General features: G+C 41.6%; 1 protein-coding gene across 1 annotated transcript; it reads right to left on the bottom strand.

Annotated features, from left to right (window-relative positions):
• Window positions 1-9,476: 9,476 nt before the first annotated feature.
• Window positions 9,477-15,116, bottom strand: Mad2l1 (mitotic arrest deficient 2 like 1). The gene is made up of 5 exons (XM_059256704.1): window positions 14,848-15,116; window positions 14,326-14,472; window positions 11,837-11,957; window positions 10,915-11,018; window positions 9,477-10,242 (listed from the first exon to the last, which is right to left on the bottom strand). The coding sequence occupies exons 1-5, from the start codon at window positions 14,918-14,920 to the stop codon at window positions 10,070-10,072; spliced, it is 618 nt and encodes a 205-aa protein (XP_059112687.1). The 5' UTR covers window positions 14,921-15,116; the 3' UTR covers window positions 9,477-10,069.
• Between the last annotated feature and the right edge of the window lie 1,574 nt (window positions 15,117-16,690).

The raw sequence follows: 16,690 nt of genomic DNA, 5'->3' as shown, positions 1-16,690 counted from the left end.
CACACACACACACACACACACACACACACACACACATATATACATATACACAAAACACCCATTTTTTTTTTTTTTAAATACAGGAGTACTCCACTGTCACACTCAGAAAGGGCTGGATCTGGTGGATGAACCACAAAGCCATCCACCAATGTCTCCGAAGTGTGACTACTTCCAGAACTTCCTGTTCTGCCTGGAAGAGGTCAAGAAAAGGCCTAGAAGGAGCTGATGGTGGACGCCTACTGCTTCCTGACCTTGAGCATGGCCCTACTGCCACCCTGGACCTGCTTAGTCAAAGTGTTCCAGTACTTCGCCAAGGAGACGGATGACACGGGGGTGCAGCTCAGTTATACAGTCCTGTTCTTTAAAAAAGCATCAGGAGGACCATTCCTTTTGCCAGGGCTTTAAGGTGGCCTCTCACTGGGCCTGAAGTAAACCATGGCTTTCCCTAGAGCCCGGGAGGAAGCCACTAGCAAGCTCTTCCCGGAGTAGAACAAGCAGTACCTGGAATCTGTAATGAACCTGTTAGAGCCGAGTCAGAAGCCCCTTAAGATCCCAGACATGAGTCATGTTTAGAGAGCTCTTACCAAGGTGGAGGAGAGTAGGGAACCAGTGGAAGAAGGGATGAAGAACCCAGAACTGACAGCATTCAAAATAGCTGCGGTTGCCTTGGTTGTGATGTACCACCTCCATCAAATCAGAGTAAGAGACTTGTGACTGGAAATCAAAGATGTAACATTTCTTACAACAACAAATAACATTTTCCCAAAAATGACTCAGAAGTTGAGAGAAGTTCTTCCTAAGTATAAACATGTTTAGGTCCAGACATAAGATTGTGTCCTTGTTTTCAGTTCAAGAAAACTTCTTCCAGCAGGATATAACTTGCTATCAAAAACTTGTTGCCAGGCTGGAGAGATGGCTCAGTGGTTGAGAGAACATCTGCCCTTGTAGAGGACCAGAGTTCAATCACTAGCTAACAGCCAGATATGAGCTCCAGACCTGGTATCTCCTGGGACACTTGCACTCAGCCATAGCCACGCATGGGCACACGTGGGCATATAGCCACACATGGGCACACACATACATATGCTTAAAAAGAAATGTTTAAAAAGTAAACTTAACGTCAACTGTCAGTGGTACAAGAATGGTTTTGAGTTCAAACCTGGCTGAGTATGTAATGGAGGAGAGAAACAGTTAATGTTTAAACCATAAAGTATGGTTCGGTTTTCAGTTTTATGCAGGAGGCATAGAATTTCAATATATAATATTCAGTTCATGGGATCAGGGACATTAATAGAGGGTAAAGACAGTGAAATCATGCTGCAAAGTCCTTGATCCTTATAAATTTTGATCTTAAAACCAAATTATCGGAGACATGTGGAAGACATCTTGAGAGGCATTTAATAGCTTTTGAAACTTATTAATACATTAATTGTATATATGAGTGTGGCATAGTGTTAAGATATTTCCATACAGACTGCATTAGTCAAATAAGCCCTTCTCCTTCTTCTCTACCCTCCTCCAGCACCCTTACCAATACCTGCTAATTACTTTCAAGTCAACAATTTTTAGCCTCTTGTGAAAGAAAACATGTAGTCCTTGCCCTTTTTGTCTCTATTTTATTTAACAGAGTTATGTGGTTCTATCTGTTTTACTGCAAATGGCAGATTTCTCACTTTATGGGTAATAGCACACTTATTTGTAGTTTTAATTTGCATTTCTCTGACACCAGAAGATTTTGACTTTTTTCATGTATTTGTTGGGAAATTAATTTCTTGAAAAATATCTATACAGTTCATTTGTCCATCTTAAAACAACCTATCAGAATTGTTGAAATTTGCAAGTTCCTTGTCCATTATGGATATTAAACTTCTGTATTAGCTAAGGATCTGTAGAGGACCAGAAACAATAGGATAAAAATATGTATACACATAAAACATACATATTAAAATTTATTACATCAGCTTACTTTGAAATAGTAACAGCTCAGTCACACCTGAGAGGCCAAGTGCCTGGCAGTTGTTTGGTCCTGGGGCTGAGTGTTGAGTAGTCCGAGCAATCCCACAGTGGCTGTCTCACTGGAGAGGCTGAGAACTCAGGGCATGGGGCTGCATGCTTCAGGAGTCCCCATCCAGTGTCAAAAACCTGGGAGCACTGGATTTGGTATCAGCAAAGGAATCCTTTTTAAAAAAAATCTAGATTGCTACCAAAGGTGCCAGCCACCTTTGGGGTGGGTCATTCCATATTAATTAAGGCGATTAAGACAATTCCACAGTGAAGCTCCCTACTCAGGTGATTCTCATTTTCTGCCAGTTGCCATTAAACCAACCATCACAACTTCTACCCAAATAAACACTGACAAATATTTTCTTCTATTCTGTAAGGCATTTGTTTCATTGTGGTGGTTATTCCTTTTGCTGGGCTTTTTAGTTTGATGTAATGCTATTTGTCAGCCTTTGCTGTTATTTCTTGTGCCTTGGAGTCCTGTCCAAAAACTAATGTCTGTACTGATACCGTAAAGTGCTTCCACTATGTTTTCTGATAGTTGTTGTGTAGCTTTATGTTTGAACTTTGGGTCTCCAATTATCTGGAGCGGATTTTGTACAGGGGTAACAACCTGTAAAGGGACAAGCTCACTGGGTAGCACTGCCCATACATCAAGCCTCCAAGGATCCATTTAAGATCCAAAATGCTAGCAGTCTCATCTCTGTGCCTTTCCCAATCCGAGAGTGTAGCAGGCCCACTCTCCCATTCTTTGACTTCAGAGAAGCTAGGGACCTCTGTACTTTTAGAATCTATTCACCACTGATAAACTCTGCTAGGCATTATCAGTCCCTTGGAGGAATTTTCAAAGACTCCTACCTCCCGCCCCACAGATCTAGTAACTCATCAAATCCAGGAAGACTGTATTCTTAAGAGGTGCTGCCAGGGGATTCTTATACTTGGCTAAGACTATGACTGAGGTTTAGGTACTTTTAAAATTTTTCTTTTCTTTCTTTTTTCTTTTCTTTCTTTCTTTTTTTTAAACTTTGTGAGACACAGGATCTTCTATGCAGTCCAGGCTGACCTCAAACTCAGAGAGATCCTCTTGCCTCTGTTTCTGGAATGCTAGGATTAAAAGTATTTGCCTTAGCTGGGCTGTGGTGGCACACATCTTTAATCCCAGCACTCAGGAGGCCAAGGCAGGCGAATCTGAGTTTGAGTCTAGCCTGGTCTATAGAGTGAATTCCAGGACAGCCAGGGCTACACAGAGAAACCCTGTCTCGAAAAACAAAAACAAAAAACAAATAAAAAAAAAGTGCAGAATGAGAGCACTGTAGACACCTGAAAGTCCTGTTCAGCTCTGAACTTTTTTCACAGAACAGGTGAATAAACCTTTAAAAGTATTTGCTGTTAGAAAGAAAGAGTACGCTGACACCACTTTCTTCATGCAATAATTAATTACGTGTAATAGATAATGCCCACTCTCTCTCCAATGTCATTGTTAAGAGGGGGTTCTGGGAGTAGTAGGAGCACCAGACCAGCAGAATGTTGGTATCAAACACATATTCCAGGCAGAGTGTAACCAGAAGAGAGCAAAAATGGCTGTACCAACAGAGGCTTTCAGTCAAAAGACAGAATACAACGGGTACTACGTATTTTAAAGGGTCAGTACAGAAAGGAGACATAGCAAGCATAAACATTTACAGACCTAAAACACCATGTGCTGCAATGATTAGAAAATGGAAGGGCTTTGAAGACAGTACACGACCAGCAAGGGGCTTTCAAACCTTGCCAGCACTAATTTACCTATAAACTGGTTACGGTGTGACATATGACTGTCCCCAACAATAACAGTCAGTACAGAAAACAGTATGTTGGGTCCTAAAAAAACTGAAAAACAGAATTTTTATACAATCCTGCAGTGTATTTGGGTATATCCCCTATCCCCCAAATGACTGAAAACCTGGATTCGAAATATATGCATATCCACAGTTAAAACTGCATTATTCACACTAGCTGAAACATGGAAGCATCCCAAACATCCATAGATGGATAAACTGATAAAGTGTGGTATATACACACACAGTATATTACTTGTTAAAAAGGGAATTCTGAGATATACTATATGGGTAACCCTGGGGACATCAGAATAATAAAACATACATAAACTGACAAACAGTATCATTTCCTTTTTTATGAGATACTTATAAATGGTCAAAATGAGAAACAGAGTCTGTTGTCAGATTCAGGGAGGAGCTGCCGTAACTTATTATTCCAGGAATAGTTTTATAAGATGAAGTGTATGGGAATGGATGGTGGAGACGGAAGCACAGCATTATCAACATATTTAATACGACTATATATCAGAAAGCAGGCAACACCAATGCATGGTAGTTTATGCCTACAATTCCAGCACCAGGAAGGCCGAGTTAGGAGAGGTTGCAGGTTCTAGAACAGCCTGTGCTACATGAATTCCAAGACCAACCTGGGCTACAGTGGGAGACCTTGTCTCAAAAAGTCTAAAATATAAGGAAAAAAAGTTAAACTTTATTAGGTGTATTTTCCTTCAATAAAAGAATTGGAGAAAAAGAAGAGTCAGTAAAAATTATTGTTTTCTTTAAAATTAAAATTATGTGTAGATGGATGTTTTGCCTGTATACATGTGCACCACATGTGTGCAATGCCAGAGGTCAGAAGACACTAGATCCTCTGGAAGTGGAGTTACAGAGGGTTGTGAGCCACCATGTAGGTGCTGGGAATTGAACCTGGGTCCTCTGCAAGAGCAACCCATTCTCTTACCGAGCCATCTCTCCAGCCTCCCATTGTTATTTCTTTTAGGAATAGCTTTTCAAGGATGACTGACAGGCTTTGATTCTTGGTCAGCTCTATCTGTAATAACAAAATATGGAGGTACAGATAGATACTGTTTCTTACATTGTGGAAGCCAGAAGCAGCCCCCATGTATGGATTCTGGTGAGGGGCTCTGTCTAGTTTGTAACAGTCATCTTCTCAATGTTTCCTCGTGGTAGGAGGAAGATAGATATTAACACAAGAACACAGGAGTCTGAGGGAACACAACACAGAAGTCTCTTTTCATTTGGTCCCCTGTGGGCTCCTAGATATAACCTCAGGGAACGGCCAGCTGTGCTGCCGAGAGAATGGAGTCCACACACAGTCAGGACAGACCCCAGCAGGGGAGCTCATGGAGGTAACAAATGACACAAGTGAGCCTTAACCATTATAAAATGAGATGCTCAACTCAGAAGGGGTGCAAATATCTGGCCTACAGCCCCCTTGACCTAAAACAGGCTTTAGGAATTGTAATCCTCAAGACAAATCAGATCACTTGACCTTTGTTGTTGAAACATGTTTTTTACTCTAGAGTGAAATTAAGGAAATAATTTTGGTTTTCCCAAATTTTATACATTTATTTTGTATACATTTTGTATACATTTGTTTTTTACTCTAGAGTAAAATTAAGGAAATAATTTTGGTTTAATACCAAATATTAAACATTTAAAGTTGGCTTCACTGTCTTATAATCATCTTACCTAGTTTCTTATTTTCTTCTGGAATGATAAAATACCTACACAGGAAGCAAGCTTGTCCTTGGTGTTCATCCCCCTCCTCTCTACTGGCTGTGAACCTTTGGCTACTGTTGGCAGCATGTTCTCAACCCCAGGCCCGAGCTCGCAGCAGCTCCCTTGATTGACAGTGGACTCCTGCTTCTTTAAGGACCCCACACCTTGGGCTTCCCCCAGGTGGGTGGGACTGAGCCCTGAAAACTGTGAAGGTGCTGGGAAGGTCTCCCCGTTCTCTCTATGGTAGACTGTGAATCTCCCCCTTTGACTATTTCTACTCCAGTGCTCCTTCTCGTCTCCACCCCAGTTTACTGTCACCCTGGGAAACTTTTACCTTCACAAAGTGGAGGTGACCCTGACAAGTGTCTTGGCTGCCCTCTGCTGACAAAAGCTGGAAATCAGCGTTGCTGTCTGAGGCCTTGGCCAGGAGAATAAAGCTAGGAACACAAAATTTGAAGATGCATCATAAAACTAAGTTAAACAAGGTTACATTTTTTGAAAATATTTTAAAAAGTCAAAATAATAATAAGAACAAACCACAGTGAACAAAAAAACTCGTCCTGATGTACAGTTTAGTAGAGCCTCTAGCCCTACAATAACTGGGTGATTAGAGTTCAAGTTTGACCCAGAGACCCACCAGCAGGTTATAGCTGCACCTTGACTCCCCACGAGTACAAGCTAGTCACAAATTTTTTGGCTGTTAGATGGAATACCTTTCTCCTAAGATGATTCTCAAAGTGAGAGGCACACATCTATTTGGAACCACAGGCTAAATCTTTCCAACTCATTTCCAACAAAGTCAGCTTGACCCCAAAATGTATATTTAAATAATACAAAATCTTTGAGATAAGAAATGCTTAAGGTATATGATCAACTTCTAAGAATGTGATTTTACATAATTTAGTTATAAACTTCAAAATTATTATGAACAATCTGTCACTTTTCTGGAAATTTTTAAATGTTGGAAAGTTAGACTGACTAGAACCAACACACCTATTAAGAAGAGCAGTGAAGGCAAAGGAAAAGCTTGGTGCTCAAGGTTGTAAGAAACATGAGGCCGACACTTAATTATTAAGAGTCTAGGGGATCCTAGGAAGAGCTGGGCTGGGCTCTGCCACCAGTGCAGTGAGCACTCACCAGGTCACCTGGGTCTGAGGACTGCCACTCCTTGGGAAAACTCAGAGAAAACTGAAAGTGAGAGAGTTTGCTCTCTGCCACCTGTAGCTAGAGTTTTCCTTCCTGGCCCACGGTCAGGGCAAATCTCTGTCACCCACCAGTCCCACAGCCACTCAGACCCAACCAAGTAAACACAGAGACTTATATTGGTTACAAACTGTATGGCCGTACCAGGCTTCTTGCTAACTGTTCTTACAGCTTAAATTAATCCATTTCTATAAATCTATACCTTGCCACGTGGCTCGTGGCTTACCGGCATCTTCACATGCTGTTTGTCATCGTGGCGGCTGGCAGTGTCTCTCTGACTCAGCCTTCCACTTCCCAGCTTTATTCTCCTCCTTGTCCCGCCTATACTTTCTGCCTAGCCAATGGCCAATCAGTGTTTTATTTATTGACCAATCAGCAATACACTTGACATACAGACCATCCCACAGCAGCCACTCCTGCAACCAAGAGCAATAAACTTCACTGCAGGATACCTCTCCGCTGCTCTAGCAATTCTTATTTGGCTCCAACTTTGTACCACTTAAAAAATGACACTGGTGATGGGTTTTTCCTTCAGTGAGTGCTCTGTGCTGCCATTTGGTTGGCGGCCTTGGTGGTCAACTTGAAGCTGTATCCAGAGGCAGTCTTGCCAGGCTTCCTGTCAGTGGTGCTGCGGGGCCATCGCCACCTGCTGCTGGTTCATAGCCCACCACTCACCGAGCGACATGATCAGCTTCCCAAATCACTGCTGGTCCTGGACTTGCTGCTGCGCTGTGGGTTATCTTCATTTTCAAGGAAATACAGGATCTCTGGTATTACTTAATGATGATGCTTGCATTCTGTATCATCCTGACAGGCCCTTGTGCACTGCTTTTTCTGAAATCTAACTATTCACAGAAAGACCAGCAGATGGCGGCAGTGGCTAGTTAGAATGCCTCTCCTGCACAAGCCAATACTGCGGACTGCTAAGCAGTCTGTACAGCAAGGGCTCTCTGTCACTCTGGGAGTGAATGGATAAATGACTACTCCACAAACATGAGAATGAAGAGACCGTGAAAAGCCCTCCCATGAGCTTTAAAGAAGGCAGGACTTCTCTGGGTAGCTCAAAGACATGCTGCATTCTTGGGTCACCCTGTCTGAGGGTGCTGTCCATCAGTGTCTAGTGTTAAAATCCAGAAAATAGGATGGAGTTTGTACAAAGGAAATTACCGCCCAAGTCTCTAACTTATTAATGAAGAGAAGCAGAAATAAATACTTTATTGGTTGAGGGAAGGAACTCAGGCTTACCTTACAGAATTTAAGTTCAATGAAACTGGGCCCCTTTGTTAGAGAAAGTAAATGTCATGGTTGCTAATTGAATGTTTTAAAAGGCCAGCTCATTATTTTCAGCCAAAAATTATTTAATATTGCTCATCTCTTCACATTGTCTGCCCTTCTTAGCTCAAAATACTTTGATAATTATTCCAGATAAAATCCATCCCCATTGGAATCCATCTCTGTTGCATGGGCAGGTTTCTGGGAATCTGGTGCCTGTGGTGTGACATCTTATGCAGCCTTGGTGCAGTGGGAAGGGGCTTGATCCAGCCTAGGCTGTGTGTGCCAGGCTCTGCTGACTCCCCTTGGGAGACCTTGATTTGGGGGATGTGGGGATGTGGGGTTGCTCAGGAGAGAGGGCTGGGGGGTGGGAGGAGGGAGGATCTGTGGGTGGTATGTGGAGTAGAAAATTTCTTAATAAAGAAAAATGAAAAAAAAAAATCCATCCCCAGAGCAAGTCACGATCACTTATAATGTGTGATATAATGTAAACATTCACAAGCACACACGTGTGTACCAAATCCAGATTTGGAGAACATTCTAGAGTTGCTAAAATAAAGGTTTTAGTTTATCGGGGTTCAATTTAAAGGGAGCATACTTGTTGAGCTGTACAGCTATATTTTTGTTCTTAAAAGTTACTTAAATTCCTTTTAATTAGAAGTTTGTTTTGATCCTATTTTAACTGATTTCCAGGAGACAAAAGAACATAGTAAATGTATTGATTTGATTCTCATTACCATGGTGTCTGCACCCTTAACATGGTAACCGGATTTGGCTGTGCCTCTTACCCATTCCCTCCTGATATTGCAGTACTGTGCTGTGCTAGAGAAACAGAATAGCATCCTGCACCTGTCTAGGCTTCAACTTCATCGATGCTCTGTTTGAGTCATGTGGCTCTGGACCTGAGTCCTTGGCATGGCATGCTTCCTGTGATGGGGAGTTAACGATAGTATGTAACTGTCTTAAGTTCTGTTGTCCAGGGTAGTTAAATCTCTAAGTATGTTCACAAATGTCTTGTTGCCTGACAAACACTTTAAACTTATTTGCTATTGTTATTACATGTTAATCAAGGGGAAAGACAGTTTGTAGACAGGAAAAACCTTGAACTTACCAAACTACTGTCCTTACTATTCTCATCCCAATTTGTTTCCAAGTCAGCAATGTCACTGGAGTCCCTGTCTAATCACTGAATTGCCAGCACAGACAATATTTGATAATAATGTCTTTTACTCATTTCAGTTTTTACTTGAAATGTCATTAAATTATGCTGATGTCTTCTGAATAAATGTGTATGACAGAAAAAAAAAAAACAACAAAAACCCAGGGATACTATAGCCTGATATTTGAACTAATTTCAAAGGACATTTGCCTCTTCACATTAACTGCACTGTTGAGAGATGAAGGTAGCACATAATCAAAAAGAACAATCCACACACTCAATCCACTGCAGTATCTGATTATATTAAAAATACCACACCATTCATCAAAGATACTCTAACACAAATTTAAAACACAAGAGTTAACTTAATTTTCTGTATCACTGCCATTTAAAGCTTAATTTTTATAAAACATTAAAACAAGAGTTCTTTATTACAGAAATTAAACAGTATCAATTGCTTGGCGAGTTCAAGGTATATACACTAAAATCAAACAACTAGCATGTATTTCAATATGGGGTCTATACAAAGAGAAAGGACAAATGGACCCAGTAAGGCAGTATTCGTGACTCTCAGAACTAAACAAAGCTTCAGTTCCTTCTGCTGTATTTACATTCAGATGCTTCTCTATATCCTGGTCAAGATTCCCAAGCTAAACGGTTAAAGGATGTATTTAGCTTTCTAACAAAAGAATTTCTATCTACAGTGACCACTTTTAAAGGAATCCACTCCACAATGCTGACAAAATCTGTTGGTTCCCCTCACTAATGTGCAGCAATCTTGTTATGTTGACTCTGGCAAGTCCAGGAGGAACCCAAGAAATGGAACAACGAAGCACATTTATCGAAGTTGGATCCTGGCTTTCTTCACCTCTCTTCAGTCATTGACAGGGACTTTGTAGGCCACCATACTGTTCACTTTGTGGATGGTGGTAGTAAACGAGCGGAGACGGACTTCTTCAGAATTGGTAATGAACTGGGGTCCCGACTCCTCCCACTTTTCAGGTACCACCAAATCTTTGTCAGTGTAAATCAGCAGATCAAATGAACCTAAGGTGGAAATGAGATTAAAGTAAAAGTAAAGCTGTCTTCCCCGCCTGTCTCACTGGGCCTCACTTGAGTCCCCCCTTGCTAAAGACAGCTTTGCTTGCTCGAATTATGATTTTCCTCAAGAAAACCTGAGTTTAGAACAAAGTAGTATACTTTATAGTAGAAAGTAAAAGTAGTAAAAACAACTGTGAGAAAACTTTCACAAAGTACTGTAGAATGTTTTCATTTTCTTGAGTGTGTGTGGGGTGTGCGCATGTGGAGGCCCTAAGCTAATGGTGGCTCTTCCACTTTATTCACTGAGGCAGGCATTCTCAAGCAAACCCAGAGCTTCCCAGCATGTCTAGTTTTGCTAGCCAGGTTGTTTTGGTGATCCCATCTCTGTCTTTCTGGGCTGGAGTTATAGGTGGGCCACCCTAACCACCTGGAGGGTCCTGCTGGTGGGGATCCTAATCCAGGTCTTCACACTTGCTCAGTAAGGACTTTAACCACTGAGCCATCTCCTCAGCCCTTGTCCTCACATTTTCTGGAACACACATGTGGTATTTGTGCTGTTATTTGCTCTGCTTCCCATATCCCAAGGCAGTGATAAATTAAGAGATTTAACAAGTGGAGATCCTCCCAAGAGTAGTGTACATTTTCCCCAGCAAATTTAAAAGGGTGTATAATACTTACAAGAAACTTCCAACAGTGGCAGAAAAGTCACAGTAGCTGTGATCTGCCTGATCACTGAACGGATTTCATCCTGGATGGCTTTCTGTGACTTTTCTCTACAAACACTATAGAAGAATCAAACAAAAGATTCATTCTAGATTTCATTAAGTTAATTAAAATACACTGGTGAGCATTTATCTGAACAAAATGCTTCAAACAACACAGAAACAGTACATTAGGAGACTAAAGATTAATGGCTAGAGGTATTCTTGGGCTACTGTATCTGCATCTGTCCTTCCCATCATTCTTCAAGGCTGATCTTAGTATCAGGTTATTCAATGTATGATGGTTATTAAGTTTCTCAACCACTCCCAATAAGGATATTTCCAGTAACTCTTTAAGATAAAGGGAAATGGATTCTAACACATAAACTTGGTAGAATTTTGGTATTTTTAGTAACATCTAAATACCTAATTCCTAATTGAGTCAAGTAAAATAAATTACACATAAAATATTTTATAAGCTAAAAATTTCCTACAGATCAAAGAGCAAAATGCTCTTCATTACAGGAACTTACAGAAGAGTACGCCTAGCATAACAGGCACTCTGATGTACAAAGATCACAATCTTCAAAGTTTACAAAGTTCATGGCGTTAGATGAAGCAGGGCTACATCTAAGTTAGGAATGGGTCTAGGTTCATCTCCTGAAGTTAACAGGACCTTTAAGCACTTGATTAAATGGTCCACATATTACATCATATGTGGACCATGAAGGTCAAATTTCACTGAGTTAGCCTAAAGACAGCGTGTTAAAAGCATCTTAGCTACACAACTCCTAACAGGCTGAGAGCACTCAGAAGTCCCTCGCAAGCCAGGATCTGGAAAAACATACAACGTGAACTCAGGTAACACCAGGAGGGGGAGTGACTGAACTCACACTTACCCGTCCTCTTTCGCAGTTTTGTCACATTCGATATCAAACTGCCATCTTTCGAGGACCTCACCACTTTCAATGTTTGAGATGACCACCACCAGTTTCTGCACTGAGCACTTGTAGAGCCAGTCTGCAACACACAGGGCATCTCTCATGCTCTAACTATAACAACTCTCCCTAAAGACCCACTTCAGCCTTACAAAATCCTTACACTGGTATTCGGGACTTCCTTTCATACATAAGGAGAAAGTTCTCCATTAATAATTTAGCCAATTTTTAAATTTTCTACATTACTAATAGGTGCGACCAAGGGCATCACAGTGAACCTGTATTTCCACTGTTATTCACAGTTAAGAGAAAGAATACGAGATAGGTTTTCATCTAACCGTCGTTAAAACAACTGTCAGGTTACATCTGTGGTGCTTGTTAGTAACAGCGTAAGAGCATAAAAAAAAAATCTGATCCATTCTGGTAGGTGAAGGATGGATTTAGTTTTTGCATTAACTGTACAAAGGAGAGGGAAGTCTAGCCCTTAAATACTCAAAAGAGCATATGTAATTTGGAAAGATAATTGCAAAGAAAGGGAGACTATATTAATAAGTCAAGATGTTATATTATATAAAATCTTATGTGTTGAATTAATGAAACTATGCTTTTAAGAATCAGGAAAATCACAACTATGTTTCAGGCAGAGTAATCGATTAACCTTGTGTTCCCAAACTATCACCCTTGGTAGTAAGTTAGCTGGAGGGGGTAAAAGAGGGTCTACAGACACTTAGGATTCAAAGCTCATTGGATAAACTGGTAGAGATGAAACAAAGCAGATTTCATGCTTAAAACTGTTAAGATTTACTCCATTAGTGTTGAGTAAGAATTATTTTGAGGTAGTCTTCAGGTTTCTGACTTCACTGCTGGTTGGACTGGTGACCTTGTCACTGATAAACCATTTGGGAGATCATCCCACATTTCGTTTTTATTCTGCAGAAGCATGTTTGGGAGAATGACGAGACAGGCTGCTCTCAGTGTGTGTGTATATATATGTCTTGTTTGCACTTGAGAATAGAAGTCTATCTCCACTATTTACCAAGTACTTCATCTTTCCTATTCTAGCACTCTAACTTACCAAAGAAGTTCTCAACCAAGCCAGGCTACCTGTGGCAATATACAGATGCATCTGATGGTCATAGCCAGGAATGTGTTAATTGACATCTGGTGAGTAAGAGCTAGGATGCTGCCACACCATCTTATAACACACAGGAAAGCTCCCCACTAAATATCCAGATCAAAATGTCACTAATGTAAGATTGAGAAAATTTGTAAAAAGTAAACCCTACCTTCTTTGCTTGTGAATTCATACTCAACCTGCACAAGTGTTGATGAATACTCTACTATGGATATGAATAGTAAGGAACATTTTGGAGTATGGCCTTAAGCTGGGCATAGTGGCAAATGCCTTTAGTCCCACCACTTGGGAGGCTGATCTCTGTGAGTTCAAGGTTAGCCTGGTCTACATAGCAAGTTTCAGGACATCCAGAGCTACAAAAATCCCTGTCTCAAAAGCAAAACAAAACAAAAAAAGAATATGGCCTTAAAGAGATGTCAAGCTAACTATGTTCACTTGGTCACCAAAAGAAGGCCATTTTAATGCTGGAAGTTATCAGAAATGCAGTGAACACTGTAATGAAACTACAATAGAAACAAACTAAAACACTCTTAGGAAAAGAATTTCTGGGGGCTGGAACAATGTCTCAGTGGTTAAGAGCATGGGCTGCTCTTCCTGAGAACTGACATCCTCTTCAGGAACCAGACAGACATGCACCTGATACATACAGACAACCCAGGCAAAGCACCCAATCACATAAAACAAAAACTCAAAGAGAAAACAGACAGTGGCAATGCTTTTAGAATTGGTATTGTGTAAGTCTACATTGGGAGATACAAGGCTAAACACAGATTATAACTAGAGTGGCAATCCTAAGTGATGTGCAACCTGAGAAATAAGGAATTCCAGAAGGAATAAAAATAGGTAGAAATAAGTATTGACCTAACAGGCAGTATTAACACTGAGCTACCAATGAATAAAGTGTCCAGATATTGAATTACTGTCACAACTTTTAAGAAAGATAAAGAATAGTTTTAAAGTAAAAATGTAAAACTTTCCTGTATATTGTTATTTAGTAATACCCTAATTACAACAATTACCACACATTAATCTATGCCTCAGAAGAGCAAAATCATTTTGTGTAAAATTACCTATTTGTTGTACCTGTTTAAACTGCAAAACTCATTCCTAAAGCAGTTGATAAGGCACTTAAAACTCCAAGACTCCTAACATCAAGACATTAAGCCTACTTAAAAGCAGTGGGGGAAAGGGTGGGATTTCTCTTCATTATTTGCTTCCTCCCAATTCAGAAGCACTGTATTTGAGAAGGCATATTGCTTTATTTCCTCCCTTATAAATGTAACCCTATAAGATGCAAAACTGAAAAGGTGATTACCTTTTAGCTGCTCCACCACATTATTGAGATACTTTATGAGTTCGGGGTCAGTAGTTACAAGCAAGGTGAGTCCGTATTTCTGCACTCGAGTAAAGGTTTCCGATGGATATATGCCACGCTGGTACAAAATGCTGTTGATGCCAAACGCTGAAAACGGAAGAAATAAAGACATAAACGTCTACTCACGTTTGTAAGTCTTCCAGAAAGCAGAGAAGGCACAAAACAACACGGGAAACCTTTAACTCAGCAATGCCAAACTTCACCATATCGCAATCTAAGTGTAAATACAGATTATGTGGTCAGGGGATGTCAACATGGACCCCGGCTTTCGAAGAGCGAGTGGGATGGCTCCCCCGGTGAGCCCCCTCTGTTCCAGGAGGCGGAAGCCTGCGCGGGGCGGCGCAGCGTTCCCCGCCAGCGGGAGGAATGAGCGGGAGACCGTGCGGTGGTTCCGCCCCAGCGCGCGTCCCAGGGCCCGGGCCAGGCCGCTCTCTGGCAGCCGGGGCCGCACTGAGCACTCACAAAAAAATTCGGCTACGATTTCCGCGCTCCCGCGCAGGGTGATGCCTTGCTCCCGGGCGAGCTGCTGTGCCATCACTGGGTCTAACGGAGAACCCTGTCAACCTCACGGCACACGGCGCCCTCACGGCTCAGCTCCTTCAGCTATTCCCCGCCACCCGGTTCAAAAGTAACTACGCAGCCCGCGGGGCGCTCCGTGCGCAAGCGCAACGTGCCCGAAGCCCCACCTACACCGCCGGTTTCCGGCCCCAGCCTTCTCCTATCAACACTTAATCTCTCCCTAAGCCCGCCCCGTGCTTCCGGTTTCCGCCCTAAGCTCCACCCACACGGCAGGACCCGCTTTGACTCGTCTCTTCGCCTCAAAATTCCGTTCTGAACCTCGGCTTCCGCTGTAAGCCCAGTCCCACGAGGACCAGCGAACTGCTCCTAAGCCCCGCCCATAGCGACAAGTAGCTGTCCCTGGCTCCGCCCTCGCTGGCAGACAGTTACGCAGGCGCAGAGAGGGCCTCGCTCAGTGTTCCCGGACATTCGTGCCCCGGAGGGTCCTTGGTGGGTGGGATCGCTGGTCCGTTGGCTTAGACGAGGACCCCGGATGGTGGAGGGGAAGCTCACCTGCTAAGCCCGTGGTCTGCATATTCCTGAAGTACAGTCTCAGCTTCGTGGATAGTTTCAAGTTGGGGAGAGCCTGTGTTTTGTGTGGGAACGGGACTTTCCTGGAGAAATAAGATGAAGGGTCTTCGAGAAGGCTCAGAGATAAAGGTGCTTGCCTCCAAGTCTGCAGCTCCTTGCGAGGAGTTTACCCTGCTGCAAATTGTACACACACACACACACACACACACACACACACACACACACACACACACACTATAGAAACCCTTTCTTTGCAATTAAATTAGCCTGCTTTTAAGTTCTTTGGTCATATGCTCCTCTTTGAGTGTGTAAAGCCTGTACCAGAGCATATAAGATTACACATGGGATTCAGGTTACAGTTTTTATATTGTACAGTGTACGGGGTCCAGGAGATGGCATGTCTTCCAAGTGTCCCAAGTGTTTCTAATGATAGTACGCAGATCACACTTTGAAACCAATCGACTGTTATAGATATTATAATACGAAGGTTTAAGACGTTGAGTGCCTGAACTAAATAGTTGCCAGAGAGATTGAATAAGAAAGGACCCAGCAGAGAAAGAAATTGTGGAGCAGGAATTGATGACAGATGAGGAAGCAGAATGAAAAGGTGCCATAGATAAAGCTGAGATACCATACTCTTTCCTTTCAAACTGTGGATGGATTTTTCTAATTTATCACAGCAGTATTTAAGATTCTGGAATTTGAAGGTTGGCTTCTTTCCTATTAACTTTTGGGCACTTGGTTTAACACCCTCCCACACACCTTATCAAAAGCAGTGCTATAAATGCTTCTTGGAAACGTCTCAGTTTCTTGAGTTTACTTTTCCTCATGATTCAGTGGACTCTTGCTGTGTATTGTTTAGGGAAAGGATGTTTGAACAGGGAGGAATAAAAATTGAGTCTTTTTTCTAAAGAGAATTCAAACAATAAACAGTTAATCTTTTATTAATAAAACAAATAAATGTGGAGATTATGTCATAAATAGACCTATATTTTATATTAGGGTATTAAAGACAAGTATTTGATTTTTTTTCTAAATCTAGAAGCACATGAAATTTTAGGCTGAAGAGCTCCATTAATGACTTAGTTAAATAATCTTATAGATGGGAACTAAGGTCTAGACTGGTTATAGAGTTAGTCCAAGATCCAATATCTACTTAGTGGCAGATTTATTGGAGAGTTTAGACTGCCTAGTTTACTGTCCTTTTAAAGCATAC

This window comes from Peromyscus eremicus, chromosome 3, assembly GCF_949786415.1.
Source record: "Peromyscus eremicus chromosome 3, PerEre_H2_v1, whole genome shotgun sequence".
Classification (NCBI taxonomy): domain Eukaryota; kingdom Metazoa; phylum Chordata; class Mammalia; order Rodentia; family Cricetidae; genus Peromyscus; species Peromyscus eremicus.
The sequence above is the reverse complement of the archived record's forward strand: the minus strand, read 5'-3'. Positions and strand labels throughout refer to the sequence as shown.

Coding starts and splice junctions, on each gene's coding strand:
- Mad2l1 (XM_059256704.1), bottom strand. CDS start 14,920: ATGGCACAGCAGCTCGCCCGGGAGCAAGGCATCACCCTGCGCGGGAGC. Junction 14,473..14,847: donor AATCGTAGCCGAATTTTTTT/GTGAGTGCTCAG, acceptor TTCCGTTTTCAG/CGTTTGGCATCAACAGCATT. Junction 10,243..10,914: donor GCCACTGTTGGAAGTTTCTT/GTAAGTATTATA, acceptor TTTCCACCTTAG/GTTCATTTGATCTGCTGATT.